We start from the raw sequence: 25381 nt of genomic DNA on the forward strand, positions 1-25381 counted from the left end.
ACACAATTTCATCATGTTAAAGGTTAGCAAGATGGACAAAAATTCTTAACCTCTGTATTTGGGAATTTAATTCCTTGAAAAACTTCCTGCATTTAAATAGGAAGAATTTTCCGTGGCAAGTCAAGTAATCATTTGCATTGATATGTGTTTAAAAACTGACTTCTACTAAGTAACAAAACTCTCAGTTGTACAATTTATAAGGCAAGTCTTAAAAAGACCCCTACAGGCCTCAAGTCTTAACATAAAGAACTGTACAAATTGATATAGTTCACAGCAAATTGTTTCCTGGGAAGCATCTGAAAATAGTTGTTTCACTTCCTGGTCAGCGAGGGTCACTTTTATCCATCTTGTTGGAGTTTTGCACTGGCCTGTGAGGAGAGCAGATCAGTTATTAGAACCCTCATTTTATGCAAAAGGAGGCTTATCAAGACAGCAGAGCTAGAACCTGAACTTCCATCTTCTGCTATATATCCAGATATGGCCCCAACTACCCTTGGTTTCCTCCTCAGATTTAATTGCACTGATATTAGCAGTGATGAAAACGTAAAGAACAAACTTGTGAGAGTGTCACTCATCCTTTCTGTCCATAGGAAAGGTTGGCTGGTGTAGGGTCAGGCTATTGTAGTGCCACTCTGGTCTCGTTGGTGAGTAATGTAGCATAACTCACTCTTATTTTATGGCATGTGTTTAAGAAACCTAAGAGGAATTTAATTGGAAAAGTTTAATAATCCTTTGGGATAATTGGAAACACTTTGAACTCCATAAAACCAGTACAGGGAATTATTTACTTACCCTTCACAATCTGCCCATTGTAGCTGGAAAGGTGGATATCCAGAGATCTGAGGGCACATGACTGTTTTCTGCTCTTTTAAAGATCCGCCCCGGAGGAGATGTTTGGAAGCAATGTTTTAAGTTATGGAGGATACAGAAGGTCTGAGTGGTCCCAGGCCCTCATCTCCCGAATCAAGTGCCAAAGTGCCATTATTTACTTATTTGTTCAATTACAAGACATTTTTCTTCATCCGGCACATATTACCTCAGATCTTCTGTAGTACAAAATAAATGCATTTAGTCCCAATTTGGCAAAGAAGAAACCAAGGCTCAGAGAGATTAAGAAATAGAACTGGGTTTCAAAAATCAGAGGTTTTTTCCCTAATTTACTATGCTGCCTCCCTCAATATATGTTTTCTCGGCATCCTGTTCATTATAACTTTGAAAAGCTTGGCCAAACTTGAATTTTACATAATTGCATGTGAAATTAGACTTAGAAAATTTGAAGATGTTTCTGGCCATGGACTCATTTTACTTGGCCAACACAGTAATTTCTGCTTTAGATCTTCATTATTATTTTAATTTCAAAACTTTTAAGAGAAAATGCATTGTTCGGGTACCTATTGTCCTATTCTACCATGATTTATAAGCCTAGCTCCTGAAGGCACTGCGCTTATAACTCCTGGACCTAGTGAACTTTCCCATCCTGACATTTTTAAGTTTCTGTGAAATTGGAAGGGACCGAATAGTGGGTAAGGAGAATGACTTAAAGGAATGTAGGAATGGTTGGAAGGGAGAATATTATCCCCTAATCAGGAAACTTGTGAAAACTGTTAGGTATGTGCTAGGCATGTGGTTGGAAAAGTAAGATATTTAAAAAAAATTTTTTTAGAAGGAAAGAGTTTAGGTAGGTCAAGTGAAACTGCTGAGCTATTAGCCTTTAAAGATTGTAGGTAAGGTAAAAGTTGTGTGTAATTGCAAAGGGCAACCTTAAAGCCAAGCCTTGGTTTCAGCCAGTCTGCCACATTGTCTGTTCTGCAATGTGAAACCAGATTTCCGAGTCTTCATTCAGCACCATATACGAAAAAGCCCACATGCAATATGAGAGTTAGATGGAACTAAACATTTTTTAAACACTGGAATTACACAAGTGAGACTTTGAATTTTTTAAAAATATGAAACATTAAGGTGACTTTAAAAAAAATCAACCAGCAAGCAAGACACCTCCTTGGCTACCTCTTTTAAAATATGAATTATGTATTATTGGAAGGCTTTATGCTTGTATATGCATACCAAATTTTTAAAAGGATACACTGAAAAGCTTACTATTGGTTATCTCCAGAAGGAGAGAATTGGGATGGGTATGGCTGAGAGAGTCAGTTTTGAAAATTGTTACTCATATCAACTAATCATGCTTTTATTTATTTGTTTTACCATGAGCATATTGTCCAGTTATAAATAAAAGAAAAATGTCAGGAACTGTCATTTCATTCACATTCTTTCCTCCTCCATGATTATTTCACCTTCTGTTTGCTGTATTTTAAAGCCATTGTCACATATGTTTAATTTGAAATTATTTTCTTTAAGTTGATCTCAAAGTGTCCACCATTTTTAGGTAGCATGTAACCCAGTTCAAGCATCATATCATTGCTGCAGTTCTCTTCTCCATTATCTCGCAGAGAAAAATACAATCATTGTGTTCAATTTGGACCCTAAATCATTTCCATCTTAACTTAATTCATTTAATTAAATAAACTTTAATTTAATTAATCATTGCCAAAACAGATAGAGATCTGTGGTGTGCTTTGCTAGCCACATAGCAACACACTTGGAATCAGATGGCTCAGGTCTGGGTCAGCAAGGGCAATGACACTGGCTTCTGGAATGCTATATTATGAGTCAATGGCTATCCAAAGTGGCAGTGATATAAGACTGAGCATAAGTGTGTTAAAATTATTAAGACATCATGAACAAATTGTCCATCACTCATCTGTTTTATATACGTGTATATAACGTGACACTGTGTCTTTATGCTATGACCCTTGGTATACTGTTCACATAAAGCGATTTCAGCAAGTACATTTTCCTGTGAACAGTCTGTACCTCATGTACTGTTACAGCATTATCATCGTGCCTGCCGTGATACTAGGTGGAGCACAGAACAGATGCCACTGAAAAGAGCAAACTAAGAACCCTGCCTGTCAGAGTCCATGGTTTCCAAGATACATCCAAATATACAAACATATCTGTCTGAACACAATGTTATAGGTAAACACTAAGTAAACATCAAGGGTTGTTCCTCATCTTGTTGCTGAAGTCCTTCATGGGAAAGATGTGGACAGCAGAGAAAACATATATAAATTAAATATGTTTGTACAGAGCAAGGAAGTAGTGGCCAAAGCAGGCCAGGGAAGATCACACACACATAAGCCACAAGTCAGATCTTAGCAATAATAGTTTAAGTGCTGGTTTTTGTGAGCAGTTAACAATTTTCATGCACTAGGAGAAAAAATCTCAAATTGGGCTTAGTTCATTTGGATGACTGTTTTTCTTAATGGAAGTATTGTTCTGGTAACACCAGATTAACTTTAACATCAACGTGCTCCTAAGACAAGGCTTGAGGCCTATGAAACAGGATATAGGAGCTTTTTGATAGATGAGGCAAGAAATTTTATAACAAGAGGAGGTGGAGATTGACTTCCGCGTGCGGCATGTAACATCTTGCCTTGCCAGTTACGTTGACTGATTATTGACTGGCAGATCTATTATGCCTTGGGGATGTTGAAGAAACTGGTGGGTAGCCTTTGTCCTAGATGCTCTTTCTGCAGCTGTGACAACCACTTCAGTAGTCAGTTACCTTAATGAAATAAGCTACATTAAACACGTGTTCCTTTTAATTCATCCTTTTTCTTCCTTCATTTCCAACAGCTCACTAAGCTCATTGATTTGGGGGTATTCAGAATATCTCTTCTCTATCCTTCCCTTGCCACTGCCAATGGGGTGAGCTGTTAGAAGTCCCTTTAGTGGCTTTCCCCACACTCACAACTCGTGGCAAGAGTCATCAGAACGCTCCATCTGATCGCCTTACTTTTCTCATGGATAATCTCCAAATGCTCCTTTTTGAAATCTGTTATATATCAATAAAGATATATGAAATCTGAACTTCCTCATGTGATTTTCAAGAGCATAAACGATGAGGTCCATCTCCCACCTCAAAATGATTTCTTACTGCTTTCTAAATATCTTTTTCTTTCTCTCCTATAATCTAGTACAGAGGAGGGGAAATTGAGAAAGTAGTGAGTGTGGAAAGAAGAAGCTAATTAGCATTCTTTAAATTCCAGTTCCTTCTGTCATTGTCAGTGCTTTGAGGAGATAGGCACTGGCTGTTCATTCCCCCCTGAAGAAACTAAAGTTAGGAGAGGTTTACCCAAGTTACTACTTGCCCAAAGCTAGAAGAATGATCAGCAAAGCTGGGATTCTGGCCTAGGTCTGTCTGGGACCCTTCTTGCAGTATCTCATTTGTTGTGCTTCTGCAGGCTGTCCCCACACTCCCCCACCTCTAGCAACCAGTATGTGGGATGCCCTTCTTTCTGCCATACCTTTGAGATCCCGTTCCCAGGATAGGCTACCTGAACACTCCAGATCTTCCTAAACACTTCTGTCCTAACCTACCTGAAAGCTTAGCCCCTTTGCCTGACCCTCAAAGTGAGTAGGGTGTCCCCATAACATCCTTTTTTCTCATCATACCAAATATCCTTAATAAACATCTTTACCGATATATAAGAGACAAATGCACTTAAGTATATAGCTTGATGAAATTCCAAAAATTGAAACCACTCCCTGAAATCACCAACTAGAAATTACCAGCACACACAAGATTCCCCGCATCATGTGCCCTCTTGATGGTTATCTCTGCCCCCCTCCCCTTTTCAAAGGTGATCATATCTTGACTACTACATAGATTCATTTTCTTTACTCTCACATTTTATATAAATCAAGTCATACAATCTGGTTTCTATGTTTGGTTCTGAGGTTTATTCTCTGTCATCATATGCAGCAATTATTCATTCATTGTCATTGTAGTATACTGTTCCATTGTATGAAAATCACACTAATTTGTTCATTTTACTGTTGGTGGACATTTTGAATTGTTCGCATGTGGGGGCTAAGATGAATAGTACTACTATGAACATTATTGCAAATATTTTATTGGATATGTGTATATAGTTTGTGGAACTACTGGGCCATAAGTTAAATGTACATTTACCATTAGTAGACAGTGCAAAACAGTTTTCCAAAATGATTATGCTAATTTGCCCTCCCACTGCAAAGCATATTTCCAGCTGCTCTTCATCTTCATCAGCAACTGGTGATGTGTACCTTGTAATTCCAAATTCCCCCTCTCTTTCTCTGTCTTCACCTAGTATGACACCTAGAAGATATCTTAGTAGAAGTCTGGCAAAATAATAAGTGAATGACTCACAAACACATAACTGCTTGCCTCTGTACTCTGTTGTCATCTGTTAAGCACAATAATGGCTACAAGCATAGGCTTTGGGGCCTGACTGTCATGATGTGACTTCTCGTTTCACCACTTCCAGGCCTGCAGGTTAGCTTTCTGTGCTGGTTTTTTCACTTGTAACATCACGTTGTTCCAATGATTAAAGAGATAAAGTACTTAGTACAATGTCTGCTTCTGCTCAGCGGCATTAGCTCTTAATGCTATTATCTATCCTCAGGGCCTGCATTCCACTGGACTCCCTAGAAGTAGATTGGTTCGTACGAACCATTGGCATCCCCCCTTGTGAAGCCTGCCCTAAGCAGCCAACTCCACGGAAAGCCTCTGGATGTCTGAAGTTCTCTTTAGCTCTCACTCAGCCCCTGTCATATACATGGGGCGGGAGTCACAGCTCCCCAGGGAGATGACAGATTCCCTAAGTGCAGTGAATGACTTACTCTTCATGGCAGCAGTAGTTTTGAAGTCCCATTTTAACTTGTGGGAATCTTAGCTGATGTTTCTCCAAATCCATATTTGAACAGATCCACAGCTAGAGAGCTATGGAGAAGTGGATTGTTCCCTTTGCAACCATCATGCTCAAATGTAGCTTCAAATGCCAGCAGGGATGTGCCCCAGTCCCCTAGATAAAAGATAGCTCTGAACATACGCTACTTAACATCACAGTACTTAGTAAATATTTACCTTTTTTTTTAAAAATTGATCCCTGTTCTTTCTAGACCTTCCTGTTCTTACCTTGTTCCCTTCCCACCCACTTGTGTTTGGTGTCCTCCCGTTTATGTGACAACACTTGGGACACCTCTGACTCTTATCAGTTCCCAAGCAATACAAATCAGATCTTATATAGTGATTGACTGTAGCCCAATAAGCCAAATGTCTACCTTTAAAGAGGTGAGAATCTTTTAAATCCATGACTAGCCTCTTTGAGTTAACCTTTAATGAGACCGGAGACTCCCAGCCTGCAAGAACTATGTTCAGATAAAAATATGATTTAAGCACTTTTGTTTGGGGAGTATGTAACTGTTATTGATAATGAGGATGGGGGGTGACAACCAAAAAGTCTCGCAGCAGAGCCAGCAGCAGTCCTTACCAGGAAAATGCAGGCTTCAGATTCTCTTTGTCACTGTAGTTGACTTTGGCAGGGATTTAAAAATCCTAATATCTAATATCTAATATCTGTAACTCAAATGCAGATCTGGATGGGGGCCCACCTTTGGCAAAAAGCTGCTGACTTGTTTTGATCGCATTCCTTCACTGGATTAAGAGGGAGAAGGACTAAGTGATCCCCAAACACCTGTTCAGCCCTTAGGAGCCTTGGCAGGTGGGATGTGAGGTGAGATGGAAAGGGGAAAAGATCACACCTGTCCCTGGGCAGAGCCTTGTGCACACGGAGGTCAGGGCAGAGGGAACACAGTGTTTAGAGGGTAAGGCTGCAGCCCCCTCAACTGTTGGACTCCTTATGTGTTAGGCATTTGAGTGACAGGCTTAGAAGAGTGAGAAAGTCCAGACTGTTTGTACTCAGAGATGATCGCCTAATACCGTGCCATCTTCCCCTTGCTCAGGGCAAATTATCCAGTTCAATGGGCTATAGGAGTGGCCCCTGCCTGCCAGACCCAGAGTGAGCTGGGCCCACGTGGTGCTGGGTGCTCGCCGGCTCATGGCTTCTAAGCCAGGGATGTGCTGCTTCTTGCAGATCCTTTTGAGCTGGCACTGATTTGGTTCAGCTCTGGGTACGCTCAGAAACCGGAAGTCCTGGTTATGTTTATCCATTTACGTTTCTGAGGTCAAACATCTTTACCGTTGTTAGTGACATTCTCCTACACTTGCAGGCTACTGTGTTGACTTCCATTTCAATCAACTGCTTGATTGACAAAGTCTGCCTTTCCCATCAGGCTCTATAAGGGCAGAGATTTGCCTGCCTTACTCACTGCTGTATCCCCGGCCTCAGGAGAGAGCCTGGCCCCAGCATAGGCACTCAAATATTTGTTGGATTACCTGCTACGTCAGACAAGCTAAATGTCAGGACAAACAGCTAACTTCACAGGGCAGGCAATAAATACAGGGAACATTACTTCATGGCTGTCCTTGCAAGACTGGTAAATTGAAAAGGATTTGCTGGGTTGGATTTATGAATGACTGACATCATAAAATGCTGCCAAGAGCACCTGGAATATAAATTGGCTTTAAGACTATCCTACACTCTCTTGGAGTCTGAAGCTACAGCAATATTGGAGACAAACCACTGAGATGGAAATTCCAATAGCATTTTGCTGATTTTAAATTTTAAACAGACCCATTACTGCCTCTTTAACTGAAATATACAAAATAACACACATGACAAATTTGTAAATATTTTTCAAGGTTTTATTGCAAACCAAAGTTGGTTTATTACATACACACAAAAAATTGTGTGGTGGGGAAGGGGGAGAATTGTACATATTATAACCATGTTAATTACAGTACTAAAATGGTGGTTTACATTACAAATACGCCTCTAAGTTTAAATATACTAGTGTTATAACCCAATGTACAGACTTTCTTTATACAATACATACAATTATCAGGAATGCAAAATAAAACCCATAAATAATGCCCATTTTACAGGTGACATTTTAAACAATGAAAACAACAGGCTTTGACCGACAACTGGGGCATTGGTCCATAAAAACCCTTTCTAAAAATAGAAATATTTGTAGCAGCAATGCTTTCGTTAAGCATCTGAATACAAGTCATTGCAAGACCATTTTCAATAAATTTTAGTTATTAACTATATCTTACAAAAAAAACCCAGTCTACACATAAATTTATCTTCCAAATATGGAAGAAACAAACAATGTCCCACATTGTAGTGTCCTGCAAGTGTCACATTGATGCTTATAACTAAATCTACCTGTGATCAAGCATACCGCACTCATACCACTGTTCATACAGAAAACCCATAAGGAGAAATCAAGAACTGGAACAATTTGCAATAGGAAAAGCTTTGGAGCTAACACAATCTCGTTAGAAAAGGCACATTTCATAAAATTCGTTATCACGGCCTGGACAGACAGACCTTCAGCAGATCCTTCTGAGGACAGCATCATCCCTCTAACAGGCTATAGCATCTAAGGCGGCGCTCTAACGCCCATTTCAGAGATAGCACCACGTTGGAAGGAAGAATAAAAGTGAAAACCTCATGAGCTCACTGAGAGGAGGATGTGCTCTTTGAAAAGCTTCCAGCAACCAGTGTGCAGTAAGACTGCCAAGATGTGCAAGCTTCCAGAGATGTGCAAATTCTCTCTTAAAATGTCCTATCAGCTGGCAGCTCCGCCAAAATACTAACTAAAACGTTTAGGAACACACATAACATCCTTCACAACCACCCCTAAGACTGTTCAGAGGAAAGAGTCCATGGGAGGTGCATAGGAAAAGCCTAGGAAGGCCTCGGCGGCTTCCTTGACACTGGCTGTGAGGAGGATGCTGTCGGGAGACCTGCCGATGGAGTTGGGGACCGGCTCTTCGGTGAACTCAGGGTCAAAGTGCCGCAGGTCGTTGGGCCCACTCTGTGGAAGGAAGGACAAGATGCACTCAGTGCCAGTGTCAAGAATTCACAGTGGAGGCAGGGCAGGGAAATCTTCACTCAGGCCTTAAATACTGGAGCTCAAGGTTGAGGGCACTGTATGGAAACTCCCATAGTAACTATCCATTTCTAGCACAAAACTCACAGGCCATACCAAGTTTAAATGGTGAGATTAATGTTCACTGTTTGTCTTTGGTTGATAAACATGTTGAAAAGTTATGTCTCCTTGGCTGGGACAAAAATGCTACTTTTTCTTGAGGTACAATAGTGGCCTATGAAGAGGATATATGCCAATTTATTCCCTGAGGGCCCTCCCCGCTCCACCACCACCACCGCAGACTTAGAGGAATACACTCTGGGCCTCCTTATACTTAGGGGAGAGACAGGTACTCACCACATTTGGGTTAAAAGGGGGGGTAATCTTCTTATTAATGAGATCATCCCAGTTAATTAGGGAGAAGAAGACATGATTCTTAATCTCCATCTGTTGAGAAGAAACATGAGATGGATTTAGACAGGAGAATTCAAGGAGAGCAGGGAGGTCTCGTGCACTTCGCAGACAGCCCAGGACAACAGGAAATACGTTACTCACAAAGTCGTCCTTGGCACCCAGCCGCTTTGTCCTGTCCTTCTGCAGGAGGCACTCCAGGAGGTGTCTTGCAGAATTTGTAATATTTGGCTTCAACTGGAGGGGCTTGTTCAGAATGTTGTCATACATTTCAGCTGTGTTTCGGCTATAAAAAGGAGGCTGAAAGAAGGGGGAATGTTACTGAGTACTTAATTGGCAGTTTTGTATAGTATACATAACCCATACAGAAAAAGACTTAAGCTGCATTATATTACACTGGGTTTGACAAAGTCTATCCCTTCATAGGTTTTCTTTGCCCCAGATTTTGAAATGTGTATTCTGCAACCCTTATCGGGGGTATATACTCCTGAGTCACCTTTACCACACTCATGTAGGTTAAGTGTGGTCCTATTTAATAACATGTGAATTAACAAAAGAAAGATCTACTAGGTGAGGGTTTACCCTAAAACACTTACAAAAGAATCAATGTGCCTCTCTTATTGGTAAGTTTACTGATAAAGGGCAACACACAATGACCACGTGTGTGAATGGGGCCTGTGCATCCAGATTAAGTCTGGATTTAAGACTAGGTTCTAGAGAGCATCCTCAAACCGGGGCAGTACTCCACGATTTTCAGTGTTCTGCTTACCAGGCCATACAGCATCTCATATAAGACGGCTCCCAGGCACCACCAGTCCACGGTCCTGTCATAAGGCTGCTTATGAAGCACCTCAGGTGCAAGATACTGAAAGACAAGCCAGGAAAAGAGAGTTTAGAGCCTGTGAAGCCAGGCACTCATAAGACCAGGCATGCACTTTGAAAGGTCTGAAAGATCCTGGGTCCACTTGGAGGATATATTTCTTTAAATTACTCTTTGATAAGACTGCTGGACTTTGAGGCTGACTAGCCACTTACATGTACTGATATTTATAGGAAGCTTTTGGGCATTCAACAGATATCTCACTTGGGGATTTAGAAACCTTTTAAGACATGGATCTTACAAACAACTAGTTTTAATTAAAGCAGCACTAGGCCTTGGAATTTCTCATGCTTAAACAGCACATATACTTTACTTGCACTGGACTAGACTAGAAAATCTCTGCAACGAGCTTACTCTTTTGGTACTTGAAAGCACTCTTGCACCTGTCTCCATGGAAGGCATAGGTGGACCAGGCCCCAAACCATTCGTGCTCCTACCTCAGGTGTGCCACAGAAGGTAGATGTCGTGCCATTGTGCTCAATGTTCTCCTTGCAGAGTCCAAAGTCAGTAAGGACAATGTGTCCCTGTGAATCTAGCAAAATATTCTCTGGTTTTAAGTCTCTGTAAAAAAAAAAACAACAGGAATAGTAAAGTAGTTGCGTAAGTGAATTTCACTTCATTAAGAAATCCTCTGTAAACGTAATTGCTAAGGCTATCAGAAGCATTTTAAATTCACTGTACTGTAGTTGTCTGTGAATAAAAAAGGGAGTCCTTGTTCTGCTAATCTGTTCTGGATTAGGCACAATCTTAGCTGGCTAGTTCCCTTGTGGCGTGGAGTCAAGGCGGCTCACATGCTGGGGATTTGGTATTAGGTAACCAAGCTGTACCTAAACACCGATTATTTTCAGGCTCCGTCAAAGGCAAGGACTATGTCTCCTCTGTACCCAGGAGAGCAGCCTACGGAGCTCTTCAGCTCACCTATAAACGATGTTCAAAGAGTGCAGGTAACCCAAGGCACTGGCTATTTCGGCAGCATAGAAACGAGCCCGTGGTTCCAGGAAGCAACGCTCCCTCTGGAGATGGTAGAACAGCTGCAAGAGGCAGAACAAAGTCAGTCTGGTTTGCTGAAGCCTCATAACAATGCACTGAATTAGTCTTGACATATACTGCTAAAGAGAACAATTGCAGGAAGTGGCCCTAAATAGTCTATTAACTATTTGAGACCTGGTAAATTAAAGGAAGTGCTAATTCTGGTGACTTTCCTTAAAATATCTCTTAAAAACTTTCTTTTCAAACTAAAACTAAGTAAGTAGGCTCTGCCCAGACCCTCCGGGGTTAGCTCTTATTCCCTCTGCTCACCTCTCCACCGTTTATGTAGTCTAGGACAAAGTACAACTTGTCAGCAGTCTGGAAAGAGAAGTGAAGGCCCACCAGGAAAGGGTGTTTCACATTCTTCAGTAGAACATTCCGCTCCGACATAATATGCTTTTCCTAGAAAAAGGACAATTAAGATTTAGTGGCAAATTTCAACCTGGTACCACAATGCCAAGGTGAAACCACCCAATAAATGTCTAGTTCCAACCTCAGCCCATCAAGCAAATCCCTTACCTCTTTCTTTTTCAGGATCGCCTTCTTCTGTAAAACTTTGACTGCATAGAATGCTTCTTCTGCTTTGTGTCTTGCTAGAAGAACCTGAAATTTCAATTAGAAAAAATCATTTTGTTGTCCACATCCAGGGTGAATGTAAGATGAGTCATGCAAGACTATAAGTTCTGAGGCCTTCAGATCTGAAATTACCTTTCCAAAACTGCCCTTCCCAATCACTTTCAAGAAGTGAAAGTCAGATGGTTTAGCGTGAGGATTGGATGATGGACCAAGGTTGATTTGCTGAGAAGGACTTGGCTGGAAAACAGAGTTTTCTTTTAATATCCTTGCTTCACAGGAAGACATCAGCAATGTCAAAAATGTCACATCAGCAGAAGACTGAGGCAACTAACCATACATCTATAAATACATTCAAAACTACTTTTCATCCATACATGTATTTCAAATGAGTATGGAAATAACTCACAATCACATTATTGTAAGCAGATAAAACTTTATGCAATATGCCTTTTAAAATACTTCACTGACTCAATACTTAAGTACTTATGACACTTGTTATGCCATGAATGAACAAGGCATTCCTGACTTGATACTAATTTTCTAGAAACGATGCTCATTTAATTCATCAAAGTAGGAAAACTAGCTGACTCATTTACAAGATTCCTCCACAGAGGCATCACAAAAAGAGACTACTTACTGGAGGAGAAGGGTTGGCATTCATAAGCTCAGGCTCCTGAGGTTGGGAGATTTTCAAAATGGACTGAACTTCAGGGCTGCAGAGGAGAAAGGCATCATTTAGAACCCCCTATCTCACCACAAGGGGGCACTCCGACACCAAGAGTGAGGTTTGGCCTCAACTTTTCCGGGAGAATTCTATACTTACACACACAAATAATTCACTCAGTTAAAGAAAATAATAAACCCAGTTAAACACAGCCATGCAGGTTGTTCTTCATGGAGAGGGGGTCAATGAGGCAAACATTTAAATTTTATTTTATAGCTCTAGAGCAAGTTAAACCAGCACATTAATTTTAACGTTTAAAATGTTTAAACTAAATTGGAACTTAAAGAGAAAAAGGATTCCCCAATCCCGGAGAAGCCTTCGGCTTCTTGATAACCTACTGAGGAGAATGGAATGTGTCTTTAGTGCTGGTAAACTGAACATACACTGTTTTTATTTTCCCCCATCCCCACAAACTTACTGTTTGCACGCATAGGAGTTATTGGCAATCTTCTGAATAAAGTCGTTCAGGCCCATCCTCCTCTGCTTCATAAAAGCTGTGAATTAGGAGAAATAAACGTTTAGACGGCTTCGTTACATCTGACGCCACACACGCTAATCCGATCAGGGCCTTACAAATTTTTCCACTTCCAATCTCCTAAATGTCCAGTCTACTCCTACACTCACCGATGAGAATTGCTACCATTCCCCTCATTTTGGAGTAGGTGAGGGTGCCCTTGGCAGCCTCGGTCTTCACCGTCATCACCACCGTGAGGATCCCAGGGGACAGAGGTTATGCGAGACCGGCTCTACCAACTGCCAACACTGGGCTCACGCCGCGCCTCCCGCCTTATAAGCGCAGCGCCTCCTCGGGGGCGGGGCCCGCGGGACTGGGGGGAGGCGGTGCTGCCTGGCCCCGCCCCCGGCCCGGCGGCCGCGCGGCTGGGCTGGCGGCTCCGCGGCGGCCGGCGGGCGGCGCGACCCCGGCGGGAAGGAGCTCCCGGGCGCGGGTGGGGGCGTGGGGACTGCCCGCGAAGGGCCCGGCGCGGGGCTGTTATCAGCCTGCCTCGGCTCCCGGACCGGAGAGAGGGAAGCCGCAGGCGGAGGGGGTGGGGAGGGAGGGCGAGGCCGGGGTAATTTTCCACCTTTCTCATTTATTCCGCCCGGCGAGGAAATCAGGCGCGGCGCTGGACGCTGGGCGCTTTCCGCAGTGTGCGCAGCGACCGGGTGGCTTTGTGCCCGCTCCACTTTCTCAAACTCTCCCTTTAAGTTCACTCCCGACCCGGGCGCCGACCCTCCCGCCTACTCCGCTGCGCAGCCTCCAAGGCCCCTGCGGGGCGACCGCACGCGGCCCGCCGGGTTATCGCTCGGGCGCAGGGCGGCGGCGCCCGGGCAGGGCGTCCCCGCGCGCCCTTATCTTCGGGTCACCGTGGGGCCGGGGCAGCCGGCCGGTCCCCCGCTCCCACCGCCCTCTCACCCCGGCCTCGGTCCCTCCACCCGCAGAGCGACTGCACACACCCAGCCCCGCTCGCCGGAGCCGAGCCGCTGGTGGGGCGTGAGACCAGCCGCGCGTGCCGGCCGCGGCGCTTACCCAGGCCCGTCAGCAGGAAGGACTCGCTCCTTTTCTGCGCCTCGGCCCTCTTTTTGTGGCGGGGCCGGAGCAGGGACTCGAGCCGGGCCCTGGCCAGCGCGCCTTGCATCTCCCCCATGGGCCGCGGCGGCCGGGCGCGCGGCGGCGAGAGGGACCGGAGAACACTGACGTTTCCTTGAAGGAGCCGCCGTGACTCAGGCCGGGCAAGATTTCCTGCCCCGAGTCCCAAAACAAACAAATGGCCCTTGTGCACGGCCGAGCCGCTTCCGAAAACGCCTTTTTTGTGCTTTTGGCCAAAGCCAAGCAAGGCTGAAAAATCCCAGAACTTGGAAGAGGAGGAAGGAAGAAAGAGGGAAGGGGGAGGGAGAGGTCAGGAATGTGCAGGGGAGGGGGCGGAAATAAAATTCGTCTCTGCACTAAGGAAAAAAAAGTACAATCTGCATTTCACTTCTTTTTTCCCCCTAAAGTAAGCTTTGAGAACATTCTGTCCCGTTCCGCAAGCAATTTTTTTTCCCTTACATTTTTAATCCCCGCCACGCCGAGAACACGTGAGTTAGTGGCAAGTTAGAGGAGCGGTGGCTCGATGCAGAGGGCCGACCTAGCGCGACCCAGGGGTAGTGCGGGGTCCCCCCCAGGCCTCATCGATTCCCCTGGTTCCTTATCCTGCTTTCCCAACTGAAAAGTCTGCAAGGTCGCATTGCATTGTCTTAGATCCTTTAGTTTGTCCTGTCTCCCCCCACCCTCCGGCGTATTTCAGGACTGACCCTGGAGTCTTTCTCTCAAGTCCCAGAGAAACTCGGACTCTTTTTAACTCCTGAAAGATTAGCCGCGGGCCCCTTTGCTCCAGAAAGCAGAGGATGGAGGGAAGCTCTGTAGAGCAGCGGTGTGGTGCCTTCCAGTAACCCCACCGCGGGGAGAGGTCTGGGAACTGCAATCTGACCGCCGGCGCGAAGACTCGCGCCAGCGCTAGCAGGGAAGCCACATTGAGCAGCGACCGGGCCAGGAGCCTGGAGACGGCTGCAAGTTACTGAGATTTGCAGAGCCGGGTACCTGGCGCTTGCTGGTGCTGCCTGAGGTGGCTGCCCTGCCATGACCCCTTAGTGCCAAAAGCCCTGCCATTTTAGAGTTGCCTACTGTGTCCGACACACTCTGAAATACCAGCTGTCAAACCAAGAATAGCATGTAAGGCGGCTTTTTTGGTCCTGATCAAGGGTTTGCGGACACAACCACCTCATTTGCCCTAATATGATCTGTAGCCTCAACTGCTTTTTGATTTGCTCAATTGCAACAGCTCCACACTGGGATGAGGGAATTTATAAGCTCTCTACTGGAGACTGGGAAATTTTGCTCAGCACCCAGTATTTTAAAAAGCACTTATTAGTGCCCCCGGTTGACCTTCCAACCTAAAACAAGGTTTAGGAAATTGCAAATCATAGTAACTGGCCCACTTACGCTTTGTCTTGCATGGATTCTTCATATAACATAACTTCATTATTGCCAATGCCATACTCCATCAACCAGCTTAGCCCAGCCCAGCCCTGCTCCCACACTGTTCCATCCCCTTTTAAGACAGAAAATTCTGCAAAGACTACCCAGAAACACCAATCTGCACCAAGATTTCTTCTTGTTTGTTTTTAAAACCTTAATTAAGAAATCTTCCATTAGAGACCCTCCACTCTGCCCCATCTCCTGTGCCCTTGCCATACCAAGCAACCCCAAATCCTCCAAATCGTCTTTATTTTACTCATTCCATCCAAATTAGAGTAATAAAAGCAGACGAACCTTTCAAAGGGGATTTTATAGCCTCCTCTTTCATTCTTCAGGTTGCCTAGGATATGAGGTTGGGGCTTACTTTCTGAAGACTGGAGGTGGAGCTCAGTTAGGGCTGGAGTAGCTCCCTGTTATGTGCCTGATAAGGCTGAGAGCTGAGATGACAAGGGAGCTCAAGTCAGAGGCTGCTGTCCCTGCTCTGTTAGGAACCCAACTTTTTATAAAGGCAATTTACATACAGGAAGGGAGCAAGCTGCAAAGTTCAACACTGGTCCATTTATTCCCTCCGTTGCAACATCACCCAGAAAATTACAGTCATCAGCGTCCTGGGTTTATTACCACCCCTAGCAAGACATACAAGAAATGTAACTTGACTGATTATCATCACAAATCGGTCCAGAAAAAATTCAAAACACATGCAAAGGGTTCATTTTCTCAAAGCTCTGCCTTTTGCATTCCAGGAGGAACGTGGAATTTAAGTTAGAGGGCTCGAAGTGGAAGACTGAAGAGGCACAACCGTATGATTTGTGGGCGGAAGAGACAAGGAACGTCTGATGCTCTCCTTCCTCCCCCTACCCCAATGTTCAGCAGTTGGAGTCGGACCGTCTGCTAAACTTGTCATTTCACGTGGAGAATCAAGTTGTTGAGACTGGCTTTTCCTCCAACCGGATACCTGATGGGTGGAGCAGGCGCCCCCTGTTCTGTCTCAGCAACCTACTAAGACTTCCGAACCGGAAGGTGACACACGGCGGTGGGTGTATGGGGCCGGGGGAGGTAGGCTGGGGTGGGGGGGTACTGTGTGGGTCGCGCGCTGTTAGCTCTGTACAAGCTTTAGGATGCCCTGGAGCCGCTATTCAAAGGTTTGATCTGTTCTTCCTTCCCGTCACCAGCCTTTTTCTTTGGTCCAAACAGTTTTCCTACCGGGAGGAATCCGGCCCCTTCCCTCTTAACTCCCTGGTGGCGAAGTGGCCAGAGTTGCGTCACCAGATTCTGCTTGTAAATGCAACCTAGAGGGCGATCGCGTTCTCCGGGAGAACCAGTCCGGAATGCTTGATTTCCCCCGACTTGCCTCCAGAGGATTAATCAGTTCCAGATAATTCCTCTACAGCACCTTGTGCAGCTAGAGAAAATACACACCGCTTGATAGGAGATACTCGAATAACCTTCTCATTCTCCAAATCATCATCTCATTCATCCCTCATCCTGGGAAAACTACAATCAAAACTCACCAATGGAAATGATTCAACAAGATGTAAAGTTTGCACTGAAACAACATTTTCCAGTGAATGTGTATTTTAATACTTCAAAAAATCGTTTTAGCTCATCTACTATATTTTTCCTTAATGATGGCCTATAAATACTAAAACCTGAAAGGTTTACTAAGATGTGACCTTTTCCTTTCAAAGGCTCAGAAAACAAATTCCTAATGTTTCTGCACACATTAGAGGAAATATTTTGAAAAATGCTTTTTTAAGGACTCAGTATATTCCCTCTTGGACTACTTCTTAATGATGTCAACTGTGTTTATCTTCATTCCCTAGATATAGTATCTTCCATTGGTAACAGGGCAATATAATTGCTTTCTATTGATGAAAGTACCATAAATTCTGGAACAACCCTGTGTACAGTTTAGGCTCCCATACTTAGTGATTCGTTGGTTGATGCTGATAGCATCCATTTCCTGCAACATCACTGAAGAAAGTATATACAAATGCCAGAAACATAATTATTACTCTAGAGAGTTTTTGTTGGATCGGTTTTTGTTAGAAGTTGTTACCAAGTGCATGTCTGTTTTACAGCATTCGTCAAACAGAAAATGATGGCAACAAGTGAGTTTATTCAGGATCACTATTATAGATAAGTAACAGCTAATGGTAGTTAAATAAATGTCTATAGAACACACATCCTGTATTATCACCTGCATTTGTACTTGTCAAAAGTGATGTGCATAAAGCACAGAGATTGTGATACAGTGGAGAACTAAGAGAACACAGAACCTAGAATAATAGTGTGAAGAATTATTAAAACCCTTAAAACTACATGTTTTATTATGAGAAACTTGTTTTTTTTTAGTATGGAGGCCTTATGTTTTCTCTAATGGCATTTTTTAAACTCTAAGAATTAAGCACTTATTGTTACTTTTCTTCTGAGTTGAGCAGATGATAGACAAAATTGGGAAGTAGCAAAACTTGCTTTAGAATCAGACTTTTCTCCTTCTTGTTACCCTTCTTTGTCACTGAAGTTGACTCCTATGCCTCGCCTACTTCCCACCCATTCCCCTGACATGCTATGTGGTCCTGCAAACTGAAATACTGCCTGCCACCGTGTTCTCACCAATGACAACCGCCTCCAAACCCAGCTCTCAGCTAATCACAGGAGATGTTAACCTGATCTTTCTCTTTCCTTTCTTCCTTCCCTTCCTTTCTCCATGCCTCCTATCCATTCACTTACACAGCGTTTAACAAGCTTTTTAAAAGTACAAATACTAAGACAAAGGGACACATTTATGAGTCATCCAGTTATCTGACTCACAGAACCTACCATTCTAAGTGAGGAGACATACATGTACATTTTGACACAATATAATGCATGTTAAAACAGAGGTCTGAGCCATCTGTCATAGAAGAACAGAGGGAGAAATTTTCTGGGGAGAAGCAACAGGCTTAGAATTGTTGAGGGAAGTCTCCACAAAGAAATGATATTTGGGCTGGTCCTGGAAAGACTAGCCAGGTACAAAAGAGGAAAGTCATTCCAGGCAGAAGAAATAGCATGAGTACCAAACTCCAAGGTGCTGTGGAGCACCTCTGGAATAATTTGGAAATATGGCCCTTACTCAGGCCTTACACACAAATTAAATGTATATGGCCCTTTTACTGCTATCACTGAAATGGGAAACAGCACCTGCCAGTGACATGAAAAAGATCCCAGCCGTCCCAAATCTGCTTCTCCCTCTCACTGCCTTCCTCACTATAAATATAGAATTAATAATGTCTTTAAAACATATCCATTTGAAAGACAGCTAATTATCGCCCTGTAGGCATCTCTGTGTCTGGTACAGCTCTAGGCATGGTTGGCGTTCATTCATCAACAATTTCTTCTAGAACTATGCACCAGATGCTGTGCTAGATGTAGGAGACACAGAGGTAAAAATGAGCGCATACGGTGAAGCACAGGTGGGGAATTACCTACAAAGGCAGAGTGAGCCCTATTGTGAGGAGCTCTAAAAGCCACCAAGGAAAATCCCTGCATCAAGGCATTTAAATGGACACATTCCAATGGTTTTGGAACATTAATTCAAACCAAAATGTGATTGATAACTATTATTCCTTCAAAGGATATTTGCCTTTATTTTTATTACCCTATCTCATTAAAAAGGATGAAATTTACGTACACAAACATATAAGAGAGTGTTGGAAGTTGTAATGGGAAATGAATGTAGTTAGAAGATGGATGAACATTTAGAAAAGCATAGTTATAGTCTAGTACAGAGATTAACCGTTTTTCAGAGGCCATAGCACCAATGTTTTAAACCCTTCCACAAAGTCAGGCCCCAGGAAACTTGGCAGGAGGGTGGGGCATAGTTTTGTAGTAAATTTCTTATTTCAGTCAGGGGGCAAGGGAGGCCAGTGAGAGTTCTTGACGAGGGAGGAATGGGAATCTAGTTAACAACAAACCAATGAATCCATGATGGACTGAAAACTCATCTTAGCCCCATCTTGGAATGTTGTCCATGTCTGATGTATCATAATCCAATGAACAATAAATAAAAATTAAAAATAACTGTCAAGCAGAATACAATATAAAGGACAAGGGACAGCACATATTTGGCAGCTTTATATTTGACTCTCAGGATTGACCTGGAAAATGACATCCAGGAAACTTTCTATATGACTATAAAAAACAGTACAAGAATAAGTTAGAAAAATATTTTAAGTCAAAATCCAATACTATCTGTGACTTTCTGACCACAGAAGGACTACAGCTTTACTGAAAGCCTTATATATTATTGACATAGCTTTATTATTAGACATTTATCACTAGGCATTTATATATTGTCAGGCATTTGTTTTTAGAAAACTGTTAATTCAAAAACATTAATTTGTAAGGATAAAAGATCAGGCATTAAGGTACGGAAAGCCAGAGCTTTGGCTGAGAAGCGTCTCCCTTCTCTCTGTCCAGGGGGATGCCATGCATGCACTTACTTCCCCTGAAGTCCCACAGCCCAGCCTTGGTGTTCAGGAAGCACAGGGTTTGGAATTTTCTTTGCAGGCTGAATCCTTCTTGGGACACACATATGGAAGTTGCAACCTACACAGAGGCAGTGTAAAGGGTTCTCTTCACCCCCACTTTATTTATAAAGTGCCCACAGGAAATAAGGAGCTTGGTTTTCTCGCAGACATCTGCCAAACCAAAGTGAAACCTGAAGGCTTTAATTTGCTCAGTGCAAATCTCTCCTTCAGTCTCTCCTATTGCTGACCTCATAATCAATCGAGCAAGAAGCAACAGAAGCTCAGGCCACCCCTAAGGACTGTTTCCTGTAAACCCTGACTACAAACCGCAGCAACAAAGTGAGATAAATCTTATAGTAACCAGCGGTGGGAAAATGGGGGACAGGAAGGCTGGCAGAGGGTTGACTGGTGTCATTTTAATATAAAGCAGTTTAGTGAGCTTCCTTTTGATTGCTAACCCTGGAGGTAAGCTATGTAAATGTTTATGTCACCTCCCACAGCACTCTCAGGAGTGGCTGTAACTTGCTGAGGGTAGGGCTCTTCGTGGTACACTTTAGTTGGCTGCAATTGTATTCTCTAACCCTGATTCTCTTAATCTGTATAATGGGGATACTAATACTTAATATCAATGGGGACAAATAATTGAAAGAAAGAATTTAGTAAGTGTCTTGTTCAAGCTCACATAGAAATATGATGTGTCTATGTCCTTACCCCCACAGTACATATGCCACAACTACAAACAACACCTCACACAACACAAATTAAAATCATAATGCTTATGTGCTATATTGAAACTGCACAGACAGTATGGGGCACTTAATCTTCTGGGTCAAGATCAGGTCTGTGAGATGGGAATTCCATTAAAGGCCTGATGGGTGATCCATGTTGTTCTCCCAACTTCCCCCTCCTCCCTGAGTCTCCCTCACAGATAGTGATCCAGAATGCACACTACCAAAGAACTGAATGTCATGATTACAGAATAAATACTTGTACACCAAGGGTTTGAAGTGCAGGCTAACGTTTAGGGTCAAAAGGCAGGGGGTAAGCCAAAAGCCAACCCCAAAGAGATTTTAATTTCTCATGGAGGATGGGAAACAACAGAATGTAAATAGGAGCTTATCAAGACTAGAGGCATTGAAAGCAGGTCAGGGAAGGCTTCCTCACCCACAAGATGCTTTTTCTAGGTCATTCAATTTATCCACCAGTTACAGACAGAGGAACAGTCTCCAAATGATTGCAATCGGTTATTTTCCATCATATTGACCTCTATGGAGCACATCTTTTGTACCAGCCACTGTGCCAACCCCTGGATCTAACAAGAATACCCAAGAGGGCAGCGTTCCTATACCCAGGGAGGACGTGGTCTACATTTATTTAGTTTTTTTAAATAGAGCTTTCTCCAAAGCAAAGGTAAGCTCTCAGGTATTTTTACTTTTTCTGAGGCGCAGTTATGCCTTAATGCCGTTCAAATACAGACTTGGATAGGTTTAACCATTTAGAATATTCACTTTTACCAGTGAGGAATGAGCTGGAGGTTCTCCTGTAGCACTAAAATTATGCAGTTCTGGGATATCTGGGAAAAGATCAATCTAAAAGGAACTTCTGGAGGCTCAGAACCACCTCACTGGCTTCCTTTAATAATGTCCACACCCACCTAATCCTTGGTAACCTTCCTGTCCTCCCCCCATTGTAGCCTCTTCTCAAGGATTTTGTACTCTTAGTTGCTTACCTCTCAGGTGCCTCTCTGGGCCTTGTGTTCCTTGAAAACCAGACAGCACAACCCCCGTTTCTCACCAGCCTAACTTTCTCCAGCTCCCTCCCTGGGCACCCTGCCCATCGCCCTCCAGGTTTGCGGGTCTTTGCTCTGGGTTCCTTTGGCAGTCCGAGCTTGTGTATGCCTTAGGGACTTCGTGCTTCCCCTCCACCTGAAGTGCTTTCTTCCTGATGTTCCCCCAGCTGGATCCTTCTTGGCAATCCGATCTCAGAGTAAATACCACTTAGACCATGAACCTAAAGTAACCAGCTAACCATCCTTTATCATTCACTCTGATTCAATTATCTGCATATTAGATTACTATCTGACTTTTTTCTTGGGTTTATTGTTTGTCTCCCCCCCACTAGAAAGCAGTCCCCCTGGAGAGACGGTGTCTATCTTGTTCTCCGTACTACCCCTGGTGTCCAGAAGAAGGCCTGGCCTATAGGAAGTACTTAATAAATGAAATCGTTTTATAATATGCACCTTATATATTGTTGGGCACACAATTGGTTCTCAACCAAATTAAATTCCCTCCCTTCACTTAATAATCAAAGGTACATTTCCCAGGTAGTCACTTTGCTACTCACTATAAAAAGCAAGACAATATCAAACCAAATAAAATAACCCTTGGGTTTAGCTATTTTATTACATATTACATATCATGCTACTCAATTGCTTCTGAAAACGGAGGGACTAGATTTTATGAATGATGTACAATGAGGATTTTGAAATCAAGGCTACTTTTTTTTGGCCCATTGGGGTCATTAACAATCATACTGAGTCATTTTTCAAGAAGTAGAAATAGATGCTCCTTTTCACAGACATTTAATGGATACTTTGTCAAGTTCAGAGAATCAAACTATTGGGTGTGGCCATCTAGGCTTTTATCTGCCCAGCTTGTAAAGATGCCAAATGAGCCACTTGTTCCCAGGACCACAGATAATCTCCCAATCGGTCAGAAAAACATATCCTCTTTTTCTCTCTCCTTTTCACTTTGCTCCCCAAATTCTCCTTTGCTGTCCATGGACTCTTCTCTTTATGAACCTCCCCAGTTTTGTAAGTGTGGATGATCATATTCATGAGGAATTGGTAGTTGTTAAGAAGAACTGCCCTTTCTTTAGGGTTTAAAGAAAGTGATAGACAGCAAGCTATCTTTCTAGAAGTGGCACAGTGCAGTCAGAGCGGCATCCTGGTGCTCTCAGTGCTTCTTAGGACTCTGGTTAATCTGTAAAAGTAGATGTACCCTCAGTAGGTGACGGTAGCCAAATGTCATACTGCATTTACAGATACGCAGAAATCAAAGGACAGATACTATCTTTATTAATGACACTGTATGAGTTTGGTAGAGTGCTGTCTGTCATTCAACTGACTTTCCCCAAGAGTATCAGAACCTCTCATCCAGCCAGAGGACACAGGGGATAACATGGCCATTTCCAAGAGTGTTTTCCTCCTGTGTTGCAATCATCAAGTTCTTACATAACTGTCATATTACCAGAAAGCCTGCATGAGCACTTAATACAAAACCCTTCTACTTTATTTTCTTTCTTTATTTCCTTCTCCACACTATGACAAGGCCTTGATAAAAGGACTCCTATTGTGCACCGTCTGTGTGTGGTTTTAAAGCCATAGCAGAATGACTGTTAGGTTGTCAGACATGGAAAGAGCCACAGCTCATGTGCAAGTGCTGTAAATGCTTAGTAACAAGTTGGTGGGTAATTGTATTTTCATATCTTTGTGATTATTTATACATACATAGGTATTAGGGTTCCCCAGAGAGACAGAACCAATAGGATCTATCTATCTATCTATCTATCTATCTATCTATCTATCTATCTATCTATCATCTATCTATCCATCTATCTACCTACCTATCTATCTATCTCTATCTAGAGATTTATTATAAGTAATTGGCTTTTGCAATTACAGAGGTTGTTAAGTCCAAAATCTGCAGGGTGGGATGACAGGCTGGCGACCCAGGGGAGAACTAAGTTGCTTCTCAAGTCCAAAGGCTGTCCACTGGCAGAATTCCTTCTTGCCCTGGTGTAGGTCAGTTTCTGTTCTGTTTAGGCCTTCCACGATTGGATGAAACCCGCCCACATTACAGAGGCCAAACTGCTTAAGTTACAGACCACTGATTTAAATGTTAATCTCATATAAAAAGAACCCTCACAGAAACATCCAGAAGGATGTTTGACCAAATATTTGGACTCTGTGGCTCAGCCAAGTTGATACATAAAAATAACTATCACACATTAACCTGTGTCAACTTGGCACCCATACACATCTTCTTAAATTATACTTAATCTCCATATAAAGACAATAACAAGGCCATACTTCCACCTAACATGACACAACTATCCTGCATACAACCCAAAACCTACTAATCCTTTCCCCAGAAAAGGATGCAAAGTTTTTGCAAGATGTTACTCTTCCCTTTGACAGCCTGTAACTTAAATACTATGATGTAAGGTTCACAATTCTTAAATGTTGTGATAGAAAGTCAATGAATCTTATATTACTTGACAAGGGGTAAGAGGGGGAGAAAACAAAGATATTTACTTCACACACACTCACACACACATCCATAACAGATAAGGAAGAAATATTCATAATTATAGTCTTTGTTTCTACAATCGGTCACACGGGTGTAGCTGATATTTATAACCATCTTCTCCCATTACCCATTTGTCCTCAGCAACACTTCAACTGGTCATGATTCTTCATCTTGTGGGGTGACCCACACTTTCATTGCTGATAGGGGCTGGGCCATCAGTAGTCCTGCCTGGATTGGGTTGTTGGAGATTTCCCTTGCCTTTAATCATAGGGCATGGTACACCAAGAGCCACCCTGTGGGGTCACCTGTATTCCGGACATACTCTTCCTTACTTCTGTTATGCAGTAGCAGTCCAATTTCTCCTTGGTTGTCAGGACCTACCTCCCTTCCTTGCCTGTTGACTTAGGGGCACAAAGAGCCCAAAGTGGATCTGTGGCAGTCTTAACTTTCAGTTTAATGGAATCATTGCATCTCCCAGTGGAAGCATTCCTCCCTTTGAAACTAAGACCACTAGGCCAGCAGAGCATAAGATTGGGAAGACAGGAAGCAAAACTGCTGCTAATAATTCACTGGAGTTAACAGTGAGCGGTGCCACTCTCATCTCTACACCTTGATTTCTGGACCTGTGAATGCCAGTATGGGAGAAATAGCATCTTATACTAGATGCTGATTCAGAGCATATATAACCTCCTAGAAAACCTTGCCCCAAATCTGCAAAGTACTGCTGTCTAGCTGGCACTGCAACTGAGTTCTCAAAAGGTTATTCTACTATTCTATCAAGCCAGGTGCTTCAGGATAGTGGGGAACCTGCTAAGACCAGCAAATTCCATGAAAATGGGGCCTACTGCCATGTGGTAAGCAATAATACTGCATGGAATACCATGTTGGTATTCTGTAAGTAGAATAAGTAGGTAAGGCATTCGTAAGTCGGTGGATGGTTGTTTCAGCAGAAATTTTGCATGCAGGGAAGGCAAATCCATATCCAGAGTAAGTGGATATTCTGGTAAGAATAAAAGGCTGTCTCTTCCGTGATGGGAA

At 43.1% G+C, this 25381-nt stretch overlaps 1 protein-coding gene and 1 long non-coding RNA gene across 8 annotated transcripts in view; one reads left to right on the forward strand and one right to left on the reverse strand.

The window, feature by feature from the left end:
- Positions 1-7629: 7629 nt before the first annotated feature.
- The window catches only part of SGK1 (serum/glucocorticoid regulated kinase 1), a 106781-nt gene continuing 89029 nt past the window's right edge, over positions 7630-25381 (reverse strand). For 3 of the 6 annotated variants that reach the window (XM_017655290.3, XM_017655291.3, XM_073219633.1), the window contains 11 exons: positions 12925-13000; positions 12420-12495; positions 11915-12019; positions 11726-11809; positions 11477-11608; positions 11096-11208; positions 10615-10738; positions 10067-10162; positions 9442-9597; positions 9244-9333; positions 7630-8832 (listed from right to left, as the gene is read on the reverse strand). In XM_017655290.3, coding sequence (XP_017510779.1) covers positions 8665-8832; positions 9244-9333; positions 9442-9597; positions 10067-10162; positions 10615-10738; positions 11096-11208; positions 11477-11608; positions 11726-11809; positions 11915-12019; positions 12420-12495; positions 12925-13000 — 1220 coding nt within the window. In that variant the 3' untranslated portion in view covers positions 7630-8664. Of the gene's footprint in view, positions 8833-9243; positions 9334-9441; positions 9598-10066; positions 10163-10614; positions 10739-11095; positions 11209-11476; positions 11609-11725; positions 11810-11914; positions 12020-12419; positions 12496-12924; positions 13001-13130; positions 13287-14034; positions 14395-15816; positions 16007-25381 lie in introns of those variants that run through there. The other 3 variants (XM_017655294.3, XM_017655292.3, XM_017655293.3) reach the window with 3 other exon arrangements.
- Positions 16156-17845, forward strand: LOC118967615 (uncharacterized). 2 transcript variants are annotated; one of them, XR_005054812.2, is made up of 2 exons: positions 16156-16555; positions 16717-17845. It is a non-coding gene; the product is annotated as an uncharacterized lncRNA (long non-coding RNA). The 2 variants fall into 2 exon arrangements; XR_005054817.2 differs by having other exon boundaries at positions 16156-16542.

Source organism: Manis javanica, chromosome 13 (assembly GCF_040802235.1).
Source record: "Manis javanica isolate MJ-LG chromosome 13, MJ_LKY, whole genome shotgun sequence".
Taxonomy (NCBI): Eukaryota; Metazoa; Chordata; class Mammalia; order Pholidota; family Manidae; genus Manis; species Manis javanica.